Source organism: Neomonachus schauinslandi, chromosome 13, assembly GCF_002201575.2.
Source record: "Neomonachus schauinslandi chromosome 13, ASM220157v2, whole genome shotgun sequence".
NCBI lineage: Eukaryota > Metazoa > Chordata > Mammalia > Carnivora > Phocidae > Neomonachus > Neomonachus schauinslandi.
The window spans coordinates 44567117-44580398 of NC_058415.1; the positions used below are offsets into that span (position 1 = coordinate 44567117).

General features: G+C 39.0%; 2 protein-coding genes and 1 long non-coding RNA gene across 3 annotated transcripts in view; 1 reads left to right on the forward strand and 2 right to left on the reverse strand.

The window, feature by feature from the left end:
• Nucleotides 1-1825, reverse strand: part of LOC110573842 — a 9473-nt gene extending 7648 nt beyond the window's left edge. Inside the window, exons 1-2 of the long non-coding RNA XR_002479930.1 lie at nucleotides 1753-1825; nucleotides 773-895 (exon numbers count right to left, since the gene is read on the reverse strand). This is a non-coding gene — a long non-coding RNA (uncharacterized LOC110573842). The remainder of the gene's footprint in view (nucleotides 1-772; nucleotides 896-1752) is intronic.
• The window catches only part of DENND4C (DENN domain containing 4C), a 140941-nt gene extending 134222 nt beyond the window's left edge, over nucleotides 1-6719 (forward strand). Inside the window, 3 exon segments of the mRNA XM_021682458.2 lie at nucleotides 1103-1253; nucleotides 3121-3185; nucleotides 3386-6719. Coding sequence (XP_021538133.1) covers nucleotides 1103-1253; nucleotides 3121-3185; nucleotides 3386-3522 — 353 coding nt within the window. The 3' untranslated portion in view covers nucleotides 3523-6719.
• A 300-nt stretch (nucleotides 6720-7019) lies between these two features.
• RPS6 (ribosomal protein S6) lies at nucleotides 7020-11721 on the reverse strand. The gene is made up of 6 exons (XM_021682457.2): nucleotides 11655-11721; nucleotides 10992-11123; nucleotides 9961-10171; nucleotides 9613-9759; nucleotides 7246-7403; nucleotides 7020-7156 (listed from the first exon to the last, which is right to left on the reverse strand). Exons 1-6 carry the CDS (start codon nucleotides 11658-11660, stop codon nucleotides 7061-7063), a joined length of 750 nt encoding a protein of 249 aa, XP_021538132.1. The 5' UTR covers nucleotides 11661-11721; the 3' UTR covers nucleotides 7020-7060.
• Nucleotides 11722-13282: the final 1561 nt, after the last annotated feature.

A 13282-nucleotide genomic window follows, 5' to 3' on the forward strand; every position in this document is an offset into this window, starting at 1 on the left:
CTATCTATCTATCTATCTATCTATCTATCTATCTATCTATCTATCTATCTATATATCTATCTATGTCAATAGAATAGAGCTGAGTTTCCAGAAATAAACTCTCATATGTATAGTCATTTGTCTTTCAACAAGAGTGCCAAGACCATTCAGTGGATAAAGAATAGTGTTTTTAACAAATGGTGCCGGGACAACTGGAGCATCATGCAAAAAAAACAAAAAAACCCCGAAGTTGGAGCACCTCCTCATATTATACATAAAAATGAACTCAAAATGGATCATAGATCTAAATGTAAAAGCAAAAGAACTCTTAGAAGAAAACAGTAAACATAGGACAGACCTTCTTAGATACACCACCACCAAAAGCACAAGTGAGAAAAGAAAAAATAGATAAATTGGACTTAATCAAAATAAAAACTTCTGTGCTGAAAAATAAACCATCAAAAAAAAAAAAACACGTTAACGCATAGAAGGGGGGAAAGATATGTGCAAATAATAAAACTTAAAAAAGAGTTGGATGCTTAACTGACTGAGCCACCCAGGCGCTCCGATTTTGTGTATTTTTAAAGTTAGCATGATTAAATCCCAATATAGATTCAAGCACTTTTGTAATTTATGAAATCTATATAAATATTTCTAATTCTGGAATTACCCTTGTATCAATTAGGATTATACTCTGCTATATTTAATAGCAAATAACAGAAGCTTAAACAGGTAAAGATTATTCTTTCACATAAATAAGTGATGAAATAGACACTCCAGGACTGGGAGGCACCTCCTGTCATCAGCGACCCAGGCTCCTGGTGTTGTGTCTCACTTTTCCATCAGTTGCTTCATGGTGGTAACAAGATTGCTGCTAGAGTACAAGCTATCACATCCCAGCCTGAAGAAGGAACCCCTGTGTTCAGGGAAAAGGCAAAGGGACAGGACTTTACTATCCAAAGAAAGCAGGAAAAATATTTTTTAGCTGGTCACATTGACACATAATTTTACTGGTAAGGGGGAGGCGATGTTGAATAAAAGACTAAAAATGCTACAACTCTGGGGAAAAAACTTTTTTTTTTTTTTGATAATTAGAGTATTCTTACTGTGTTCTTATTATTAGATTCTGAAAAGAAATTGTCTCTCCTATCAGAGGAACAAGAAGCCACAAGCACTTTAGTAGAGACCATCAGGCAGAGTATTCAACATAATGATGTTCTTAAACCCATCAATCTACTTTCACAGCTAATAAAGCCAGACATGAAAAGACAAAGGTAAGAATCCAGTTTTTGCTTCATGCCACTCAAGATAATTTCATGTTTAAGTATTATTTTTAAAATATCTCTAGTTGTAAATGTTCATACTTGAGCAAACATTACAAAAGTTGTGTGTGGAGGAATAAATTTTAGGAAGTCATCCATTCATGTCTAAAATGTAGAGTCTTTGGGAAACATTACTGCTATTCACCGGAAATCTTCTATGAATTTGTTAGCAGTGACGTTATATATATGTACTGCTTGTTCAGGCCCTGTCATACCTGCACGTCTTATCTTTTATTTTCTTGTGGGACATTAAAAAAAACCTGTTTAGGAATAGAAACAATTTAGGAAAGCAATGGAAACAGTAAATTACAAAGGATATGGAGCTTTCCTGATCCTCTTACTATTGTCCGCTAACAGGCTTAGATCAGTACTCATCCCAGTCTCAATATAAGTGAATTTTGCAGGGGAGACTTCAGAAAAGGTGGCATAATAAATGCTACCAAATACTAACAGTTTCCAGATCCTCTACAAATTTCTTTGGTCATGGCATCTTTGAAGATAACCTCAGAAGTGGTAGAGCGTGAACTGATTATGAAAATGAATGGATCCGGGCGCCTGGGTGGCTCAGTTGGTTAAGCGACTGCCTTCGGCTCAGGTCATGATCCTGGAGTCCCGGGATCGAGTCCCACATCGGGCTCCCTGCTCAGCAGGGGGTCTGCTTCTCCCTCTGCCCTCTTCCCTCTCGTGCTCTCTGTCTCTCATTCTCTCTCTCTCAAATAAATAAAAATCTTAAAAAAAAAAAAAAATCTTAAAAAAAAAAAAAAGAAAATGAATGGATCCTTTTGTAATCTCAACAGTTGAGATACAGATGACCTTCACAGTCTAAAGAGCAGCTAGTTTCAAGCATCTGTAGTTTAAATAAAGGAAGGAAAATGAGAGAGGATATGTTACGACTTCTGAAGCTTCTAAACAAAGCTACATATGAAGCATTATCAGAATTAGCATTACTCTCTAATTTTTTTTCTATGTTAAGTACTCGGAAATCAGTTCATTTCTTTAGCTTTTCTTCATTTTTAACTGAGCTATGAAGCTCATTTTTAAGGTTTAATTTGTGAAACTTTTATGTTCACAAACCAAATATAGTTTATCCTTTATCATTGCATTAAATAGTAAAGAGACCACACCACTTTTCAGCGTCCAAGGGTTTTAGACCCCTAACTTACTTAAAAATTAATCTGAGAGGAGACTCTGCTTTTGCAAATTTTAATTGCAAAGTAGAGTTAAAACAGTTACCTATTATAGTTGACCCTTGAATGACCCCCCCATGCAATTGATAATCTGTGTATAATTTTTGACTACCCCGAAACTTAATAGCTGTTGACCAGAAGTCCTAACAATAACAAATAGCTAACACATTTTGTATGCTGTATTATATAACGGATTCTTACAATAAAGTTACTAGAGAAAATACCTTTACAGTACTCGCTGTATTGGGGAAAAAAACCCAACACACAGGTGGACCCATGAAATTCAATCCCATGTTGTCCAAGGCCAACTGTATTTATATTGTTAAAATGTTATAAAAGTTAAAATAAGCCATTTAAATTAGTTTTTAGTGTTTAGTCTTATGTCCGTAACTTTTTCATTTGAAATAGAAATCCAAAGTAAGTTGCAAAGAGTAGCACAGAATTCACCATACTTTTCACCCAACTTCCCCTAAAGGTGACTTCTAACTGTAGTGTTATATCAAACCCACGATATGGACATGGATACATTACTGTTAACTATAAAATGTAATCATTTTCACCATTTTACAAAACCTTCATGTGTGTATTTTTATGCTCTGTGCCCATTAACTTTAAAAACATTTGTTTTATAGGAGTTTATACCGAGAAATCCTCTTCTTATCATTAGTATCTCTTGGAAGAGAGAATATTGATATTGGTAAGTTGGTTACTTAAGTATTACTAAAGGAGGTTCTTTCATTTTCTGAAGTAATTTACAAAGTTGTAATTGGCATGCTGCCCTTACCTTTCCAAGGATTTCTACTTTTAAATACAGTTTATAGATATATATGAAATTACCATTTTTCAGCCTATGACTTTTTAACAAATTGTAACTGCATTTTTGAAAATGTCTTTCAGAGGCTTTTGACAATGAATATGGACTTGCATACAATAATCTATCTTCAGAGATTCTTGAAAAGTTGCAGAAAATTGATGCTCCACCAAGTATCAGTATGGAATGGTGCAGGAAGTGTTTTGGAGCGCCTCTCATTTAAGTAAGATGTTCACTAGATTTTTGACAAAGCTTGAGGGAATAGATTCATTTGGCAAACATTGAAGGTTTGTTCCAAATGCTAACAATTGATGAAAGGGAAATGAAGTTAACTCTTGGGACAGTATGTAATGAAATGTAATTCATATGGAATCATCTCACAATGTAAAAATGTCATAAAAATGCCCCAGGGTTAATATCTGAAGGTTTGCAACTTCTGAGTGGTTCATCTGCCTCTGCTTGAGAACTGTTTTTGGATTTCTCATTATATGTAGTTTGATAATGCGAAACTATATTCATTCTTGGCATTTTGTTTATATTTGAAGTTGTTGGTCTTGGGGAATAGCAGTTTAATGTAAACTTGCCTAACCCCAAAACAAATGAAATCTCAATTATAAGGGCAACTATTTGTGTATGTGTGTATATATGTGTGGCTGTGTAGGTATTTGTATGTACAGCCATATGATATTTATTAAAATTCTTAGACTGCGTGTTGCAATACAATTTTCTGAAAGGGGTCTGCAACTATTAAATGACTACAACTAAACTCAGCTGTAGTCATTAATCAAAATTACCTTAAAGTCTGATGACAGCCTTGCCTGTATTTCTTCATCCTTATTATGTATTCTCTTCCTTAGTGGATTTTATCTTGAATATCCAAGATACTTTCATCCTCTTCCCAAATACCGTGTTAATTTGCAACAGCTTTAAGATTGGAAATAAATGAGCCAATCATACTAAATCACCCTCATAATTTACAAAATTGGAACATGCTTAAAATGCTCATGTTGATTTTTTTGTACCTGAAATTGTTCAGGTACATAAACTGTTGCTATTGGTCACTTTTAAAAACCTGTGGGATAAACTTGCACTGCATACAGAAATTTTATTCTTATATATTTAATTTGTATGCTTATTATTTGTGCATTTGTAAATAGTTTTTTAGGATGGATCAATTAAGTCTTAAAATGTTAAAAGCTTCTTGAGCTTCTTGCCAGTAGGTTCAAGAAAATCATGACCTCACATGCCTGCCATTTATCATGCCTTTCATTAAAAACAGCCCTTATGAACAGTTAAGTTTGCCTTAACTCTCTCCAAGGTTTAAAAAACCAATGGTTATGTGTACTTTTACAGTAATTATGCAGATGACTAAATCAGTTGATAACAGCCCAAATCTCCCACCTGGTGTAATCTTTTAAAAATTGTCTTTCAACATTTCAGGGCTAATCTAACCTATGCAGATTTCATTTCAATTTATTATGGAATTAGAGTGAAAGAACTTGTCAGAAATTATGTACAACTCTCATTACCTTAAAAATGGATCATTTGCACTATCTCAGAGTATATTTTTTGCAGCTTAATACTTGGTACTTAACACTTATTTCCCCAAAGTTTGGAATTACCTTGCATAAAAGCTTGAGGATGAATAAAATGCAAAATTCTTAAGTTTGCTGTGCTTGTCTCTGTCACATCTTTAAGGCTCCTGAAATGTGTACAATTCTATTTTAGAGTTCCCATATTGTTTTTCCACTTCTCGGTAGTCTTAACCTGAACTAAATTACTTACCAGAGCACTTCCTGTTAGTAAGTGTAACGAAGATCTCCTTACACATTTAAGATTTGGCTATACTGTACTAAAATATACATTTTCTAGTAACTTTTTATAACATTCTAAGTAACTCAGCCATTATACATTGGAAACCTTAGCCTGCTTTCATTTAGAAATAGGGGCTGTTTTGTGTTTAAAGTGCATAAAGGCCTTTTCTAGCACCTACCACAGAAAGGGGACCACTAAAAATTTACTGCAAACAAAACTGTAAGGCCAGATATGCAGTCATTATCCATACGTTTAGAAAGGTTTAGAAAGGTCTGGAGTGACTCGTAGCAATGTATGAAACTTAAAAGCCTGAGAACTTCTGCAATCTTTCAAATTAGTCCAGATATTTAGCATTACCTTATACTAGTTTTGGATTTGATAGTCTGATTTGATTTTGGCTGCATTTTGTAGATTATAGCAACCTATGTGGTTAAGACTGTTGTAACTATGCAAGCATAATAAAAGCGTAAATGAATCCTTTAATTGTGGGAGAGTCTAATGTTGCTCTTAACTTCATTCTTAGTACAAACTAGTAATGCAGGATTAAACATTCTTACTATTGAAATACTCTCCAGCATTCCCCCTTTTGAAAAGTAGTTCTCCATCTTAAGTCTGCCAGAATTAACAAGCTAGAACAGCCTAGCTCAGCCATTATCTGTCCACTTTAGTGACTGCACTCCTTGATACAAGCAAGCATGGTGGTGGTGCTCATTTTGTGTTAAAATCAACCAGGTACTGGTTAGTACAGTAACTCTGGCCTATATACCAGACTTGCCTTCCGGCCTTTAAGTTACCCCTTATGACTGCAGTGTTTATTCCTTTTTATTTTGCGTTATCACTTAAAAATTTTCCCTTTATGCTTTTTTAGTTCAATCTTAATTTATATAACACCAATTGCCAATTAGTTTTTCACGTTCTGTAACTTTTTAATACCATGTATTAAGAGTAACATGCATCTCCCTTTTGTCTAAGAATCTTCTCAGCTAGTCTAGTCCAGGGACTGGCATTATTGACATTACCTGGAAAGTTACTAGTAATGTAGATTCTGGGGCCACAAATCTTCTGAATCACAATCTACATTTTGGTCAGATCCGCACATGATTGATAAGCAAACCTTTAAGTGCAAGCACAGCTTCAGTCTCTGTATGTTAAAGCAGTTGAAAATTTTACTCACCTGTGGTTAAAACATACACTCCAGCAAATAAGGAACTCCAGTTCTTCACCCTTAAAGCCTATTGTGCCTTTTTAAGAGCCTTCTAGTCTGTAAAGGTTAGTTCTAACTGCAGTTACTATAGAAACTAGACAGGCTACATTAGAAAACAGTATATTTTCTCTTTGTGCATCCTTCATCAATCCAAGTGTTTCTTAAAGGCACAGTGTGAAACCATAAAATGCACGAGTAACAATTCACTAGAGTTGAAAAGCTTTTGTTAATAAAATTTGCACTGGTTTTGAAAGCTTTGTGAACGGTTTTAAGAGGTTATCTGTTAACTATGCTTTTAACAAGGTATCTTTTTTACATGTGACAAATGTTCATCTTAAGGGCACTTTTCATGTATTGTGTATGGATGTTTAAAACTGTATTCCTCAAAATAAAGTGTACGAAAAAATAGTCCTAGTCCTTTTATTTCCCCCAAATTGTTCCATGCCTTGCTGAAAAAGCAATAGGTACCTTATGCACAGAATCCTTTCCTGAGCCATTCACCCATCTCAAAAAGAAATCCCGTATTGGCCATCTGTCCCACTGTTACAGTATGGTCTCAGCCTCTCACCTTGAAGGTATCACTTTCAAGTATCTCTAGAACACTTTATACACCATCATATTGCTATATATGATATTCCCTTATCTCAGTTTTCTCTCCATTTGTCTATGTTTTGTCATCAATGAAAAGTCAATAAAGGGGATTTGATGTCTGATCTTATTTATTTGTCACTCATAGAAAATCTCATTTTTGACTGGACTCAGACTTAGAGGTAGAAGCTCTCAGAGAGGACAGCCTCCGTCTCTTGGCAATCTGTTCCTGGCGTTTTTCTTTGGCCTCCTAAACAAAACAAAAAAGCAGTTATAGATTGTCTGGCTTAAAAATCCAAAGTCAGGCCTGATTTCCCACCCCCAGTCTTCTTGACTTACCTTCATTCTCTTGGCCAAAAGTTTAGCATATTCTGCAGCCTCTTCCTTATTTTTCTTAGTGCGCTGCTTCTTCAAAGCAATACGCCGCCGTTTGTGCTGGAGGACACGTGGGGTAACAAGACGCTGAATCTTAGGCGCTTTGGTTCTAGGTTTTTTACCTGAAAATTCAGATGATGATTCAAACACTTCTCAAGAATACCCGTGTTCATTAGGATCTACATTTTAAAAACATTACTAACAGGACTACTGTAGGAAAACTTACCTGTATGAGGCCTTTTAAGTCAAATCTAATAGACTTCCTACCCTGTCAACAAAAAGCCAAGATGGGCTAAATATTCTCAAAATAGAAACTGGTAAGTCCTTCTGAAAAGTGAAGAGATTAACTTTGTCTACTAGGTGCCAGTGTTTTCCTGATTAGCACATTTAATCCTCAAACGGCTCATTAAACTACACCACTAATTTGGATGCCAACTTCAAGACCGTATGTAAATTTAGGCTACTCTGCTTGGGGGGGGGGGGGGGCATACCCCAAGCTTTTTTTTTTTAAGATTTTTTATTTATTTATCTGAGAGAGAGAATGGGAGAGAGAGAGCATGAGAGGGGGAGGGTCAGAGGGAGAAGCAGACTCCCCGCTGAGCCGGGAGCCTGATGCGGGACTCGATCCCGGGACTCCAGGATCATGACCTGAGCCGAAGGCAGTCGCCTAACCGACTGAGCCACCCAGGCGCCCCCCCAAGCTTTTTTCTACTCAACTTTGATTTCCCTTCCACAATTACATTGTCTTTGTAGGGTATTACATATTTTGTACTCTAAGACACAGGAGCATTAGTTTAAAACTGTATTAACTGCCTGTGTAAACTCATCTATGAAAACTAAGCTCTATCTGCACCACTACCCTAACCATACTCTGAAATCCCATTTATGCTTGCATCTGGTATTTGCCAAGGCAGATCCTGCCAATCTGGGGAACAAAACCATTAACGTTAAAATGTGCAGCACAGTGTTTATAGAGTATCTTCACTTAGCCCGTGTGCTCTAAGTCCCAAATCCTATGGATTATAGATCTGCTTTAGAGCAGATGTCTCTTTAGATGTAATCATTTGAGTTTGTAGACACCTGGTGAGAGTAACAAATAGCTCAGGCAAATATTCTAGAACTAAGTAATTGTTCAGGTTTTGCTAAAAGTCAAACACCTTAATTATAAAGATAAAAGAACCATGCTATAAACACCTGTTAACTACAACACTTACTACACTAGTATTGCCAGTGGTGTTTATTAGCCAACTGCCATGTATCTGCCATTTCTTTCTTTTTTTAAAAAAGATTTTGAGAGAGGAGGACAGAGTACAAGCAGGGAGGAGAGGGAGAAGCGCACTCCCTGCAAAGCAAGGAGCCTGATGTGGGGCTCGATCCCAGGACCTGAGCTGAAGGCAGACACTTAACCGACTGAGCCACCCAGGCGCCCCTGCTATTTCTTTTTTAAGCGTAAACCACAGGAGAATAACTTGTCCTTTTATACTATATCACCAACACTTAAAATAGTACCTCGCACACAGGTGGTTCAGATATTTGGAGTGACCCATGAGCACTCACCATATGCCAGGTGTAGGTTTTAGGTTTTTAAGTACCCAGCACCAAAACCCAACCAGTTTTTTTCACATTTGTCAGGAAAACCCACCTGAACGGACATGCTCTTTACTCCACATAATGGAAAGAAATACTCATACACTTTACTAAGAAATAGTCATGTCACAGAACACTGCTGCCTCACCGGTGATGGGTCATGTTCCCTAACAAACCACGTTATCTACTATATACCATCTCAAAATATTAAAGCTCCAAACCCCCAAACACCTGTTCCTAGGATTCTGAATGAAGTATTTTTGTTCTAATGTCCACAACGCCCAGTACTGCTATCCAAATCTCAGATTAAGAAAATGAGGGCCAGGACTTAACAGCAACTTCAGCTGATGAAAGCATTACTTCGTCTGTAAACAAACAGAACCTCTAATATGTAAAGAAAGCAAAAGTGGGTGGGAAGTCAGCACATTCAACCATAGTCCCAGAATTTTCTATCATTTTCCCAACTCCTAACCCAAAGTAATGAACCTTAAGTCTGCTAAGTTAACTTCAGATAAGCATACATGAGTAGCTCAGGGAAAATTTCAAGTAAAATTGTAATACTCTAGAGAAGCATCAGATACAACAAGGATTAGTAACAAGTGCCGATCTTGACCCTCTTCCCAGTATTTTCCTAAAATACTTAAACTCCTGCTAAATACATAACAGGTGGACTTTCTAATATGTGCACAAGATGCTACAAACAAAGAAAATTAAGCAAACCCTAAATTGCATAATCTCCCCTACCTTCTTTGTTTAGGGGCTTTCTCACAACATACTGGCGGACATCATCTTCTTTAGAGAGATTGAAAAGTTTGCGGATTCTGCTGGCTCTTTTGGGCCCCAGGCGACGAGGCACAGTAGTATCAGTGAGTCCAGGAATATCCTTCTCCCCTAAAAGAGGAAAATGATCAGACCTTTTAATTCCGCAACTTTTTTTTACAAACAAGAACCGTAATTACTGTTTATGCATTGGTAAACAAGTCCAATGGTCAAACTGTGGATACTGCAAGTGAAAATGAAAAAGCATTTGGGTAATCAGCTTTTAAATCCATGTAAAGAGAAACTGAACTCAAGAACACAAGTAAACCTCACCTTTTTTTACAATGACCAAGTTGAGAACACTGAGATTGGCATCCACAATGCAACCCCGAACAGATTTGCGCTTTCTCTCTCCAGTCCTCCTTGGTCTATAGCAGGAATGCCCCTTACTCAGCAGCAGGCGGACACGACCATGGGTCAAGACACCCTGCTTCATGGGGAAGCCCTGTTTGTCATTGCCACCACTGATTCGGACCACATAACCCTGCAGAATACGACACGTTGTAAAATAAAGGATTATGGCCCTTAAATCCTAGGAAGTGTGCTAAAACAATTTGAAATTTACAGTTTTCTCTGGTTACTAAGTTTTGTGTACATCTTCCAATTTGCCAAGATTAGAAAATTCCTTTCAAGTCCTATTTCTAACCTATGTTTTACTAGATGTAACAGTTCCAGCGAGGGAAAGATTGTTAAGAAACCGAAGTACAGACGAGCTACCAAACAGAAACAACCCTTGTTAGCACTTTTTAAAGAACTTTTTTAAGATTTTACTTATTTGACAGAGAGAAACACAGGGAGAGTGGGAGATGGAGAAGCAGGCTTCCGGCGAAGCAGGGAGCCCGATGTGGGGCTCGATTCCAGGACCCTGGGACCATGACCTGAGCCGAAGGCAGATGCTTAACGACTGAGCCACCCAGGCGCCCCTTAAAGAACTTAACTTTACCCTTTGATGTACACAGAACCCTGCAAGGTGACAGCTCTAAACAGACATGTAGAAGTAATCCAAGCGGGCGCCTGGGTGGCTCAGATGGTTAAGCGTCTGCCTTCGGCTCAGGTCATGATCCCAGGGTCCTGGGATCGAGTCCCGCATCGGGCTCCCTGCTCCTTGGGAGCCTGCTTCTCCCTCTGCCTCTCTCTCTCTCTCTCTGTCTCTCATGAATAAATAAAAAAAAAAAAAAAAAAAAAAAGAAGTAATCCAAGCAAGGTCATAAGACAGAACCCGGAGTAGTTCCTACTCGGCTACATACACTAATTACCAATAGCGCTATTTCTTCAAGAGCTAAAAATTTAATTCAGTAACCAACCTTCCATTCTTCACCGAGAGCATCAGCAGCAACTTCTGTGGCCATACGCTTCTCATAAAAGGTACGAAGTTTGCGTTCATCGTCCACTTCAATGAGTTTCTGGCAGCCAGTAGCTGGGAAAGAGATGTTCAGCTAAGAATTAAGGGGGGGGGAGGGAGGAGAAGAGCTTTAGAAAACCGCAGAACCACCAGAAAGCCTTTTATGTAACCCCCAGACAAGGAGCAGATACCTTGACATGTCGGTTTGGTTAGCTGAAGCATGTGTGCGCATAATAACGCACAAGCACCGCACTAAAAATCGGTCTCATGTTTCCTCAAGCCTCGCGGAATGACCCCGGGGACGAAGGGCCCTCCGCAGCCTTTCAGCCTGTCAGAGCAAAGAGCCCGACCCGCGGGCCGCCAAGTGGGCAGCAGGGCCGCATCGGCCGGGCTGGGCGTGAGGACGCCACTATGGCGCTCCCCGCCCGGCGCGGCTCCAGCTGTAATCGCTCGCCATCCGCTCTCCCACGGACCCCTGGACCCGAGAGCGGCAAGCTTTCTCCCGCCTCAGACCCTTCTCCACCTAGAGCTAGGACTCTGGAGTGCTAGCACTGTGACAATGCGGCGTTCTGGGGCTCGACCCACCTTCCCCCAGCCCATTTCAGAAGCCTCCACCACTTCCTACCTTCATCCTGAAGCAGCCTACCGCCTCCGAGGCGCCACGAAAAAGAGGACCGACTTCCGCTTAGCCCACGTCTCATAGGCACTTCTAGTTCTCGCGAGATAAGCGGACGGCTGGGATAGCGGAAGTGAGCGCCGGTGGGCGGTACTTCCGGAGCCGGGGCTAATTAGCATAGGGAGGTCGGCTCCGCCGGCAGTGAGTAACGGGCTAACCAGCCCAAGCTTGTTTTTGAAGGTTAGACTCTCCGCAGGTTGATCTGTCTCGCACTGTCCAGAGCCAGGGTGGAGTCCCAGCTTGGTCCCGATCACTCTGCCTTTGCTGGTACCATAGAAGGGTAGGACCGGAGTTCAGTTCTCTTGCCCTCTCCTGTACCTTATACACCGTCTGAAGATTTTTAGTTCTTTTTAGTTCTTTTTATTTCAGAAACTTGCCCTGCTCTCGTTCCGGCTGTTCGCAGCAGGACGCCCTGAAAGCCGTGATTTTTCTGCCTATCCTCTTAACTGCTCTGCCGTCATCGTCGTTCTGTCACAGAATAGCACCTTCCCTTTCGCGCAGGACAATAACCCCAATTACCCTAAGTCCGGGCCACCATGGGTGCGTCCTAAATGGTCTCCCTGGCTTCTGTCTTGCCTCTGGATCTTTTTACAACGCAAAATTATATCGCTCTTGCTGGAAATGCACCATTTTCCATAGCAGTTAAATACTTTCCAATCTCCTGTCCCTGACCTCAAACTTCCCACAAATACGCCTGTTGTCATTTGTTAATATCATGTAGGTCGTTCAGATTAGATGTCCCAAGAAAAATCCTTTGCTGTCCACGCTACCTAAAATAAAATAGTATCCCACCTTTTATCTCTGGTAGAGCACTGTTTTCCTTTCTCATACTTAATGATACGTAAATGGTATGTTTATGGTCTATGCCCTGTTCTAAATGATAAATAAATGATAAATCCTGTCTAAACTTCGCTATGGAGCACTTAGGGCACAGCAAAGTGCATGGCACATAAAAAATAAGCACTCAGTAAATATTTGTTAAATTATCACAACCCCAGCTCTGATAGGTATTGGTCTATTACAGTGTGGTAGTATGGAACCAGCCAGTAGAGGGAGAATAAGTGAATGTATTATGGTAAATCTTGAATCCGTAGTGATGCAACTCTTAATAGTACACAAGACATGAGAAAGTGCATTTGATAGTCCTCTAGAACATTCCTGGGAAGACAAGAATGGGAACCCAGGTGGTCTAACTCTGAAGCCCACACTCAATCAGTATCCTGAAGGAAGGAATGTTTATTGTCTCTTATTTACTCCGTATTTTTTTTCAAGAAATAAAAACTCCTGCATTTCATGTAAACAACAATATACTTTCCAAGATGATTACATCCCATCTTCCGCTTCAGTATCACAAAGATTTGAGTTTAGGCCTGTTTCACATTCAAAATTTAAATAGTCTACTAAATCCTGTTTGATCATTTAGTATTAATGTATAGAATGTTGGTGAAATGATACATTTAAAACCTGTGGAATTTTTTGGTAACGAGGTGAAATTGATATAACAAAATTAATCATTTTTAAGTAAACAAGTCATTGGCATTTAGTACATTGACAATGTTGTGCATCCACCACCTCTA

What these genes read in the sequence shown, in the direction of transcription:
- RPS6 (XM_021682457.2), bottom strand. An exon ending in CTCTCGGTGAAGAATGGAAG is followed by an intron (nt 10,172 to 10,991) that starts GTTGGTTACTGA and finishes CGTATTCTGCAG; the next exon opens with GGTTATGTGGTCCGAATCAG. An exon ending in CTTGGTCATTGTAAAAAAAG is followed by an intron (nt 9,760 to 9,960) that starts GTGAGGTTTACT and finishes TTCCTCTTTTAG; the next exon opens with GGGAGAAGGATATTCCTGGA.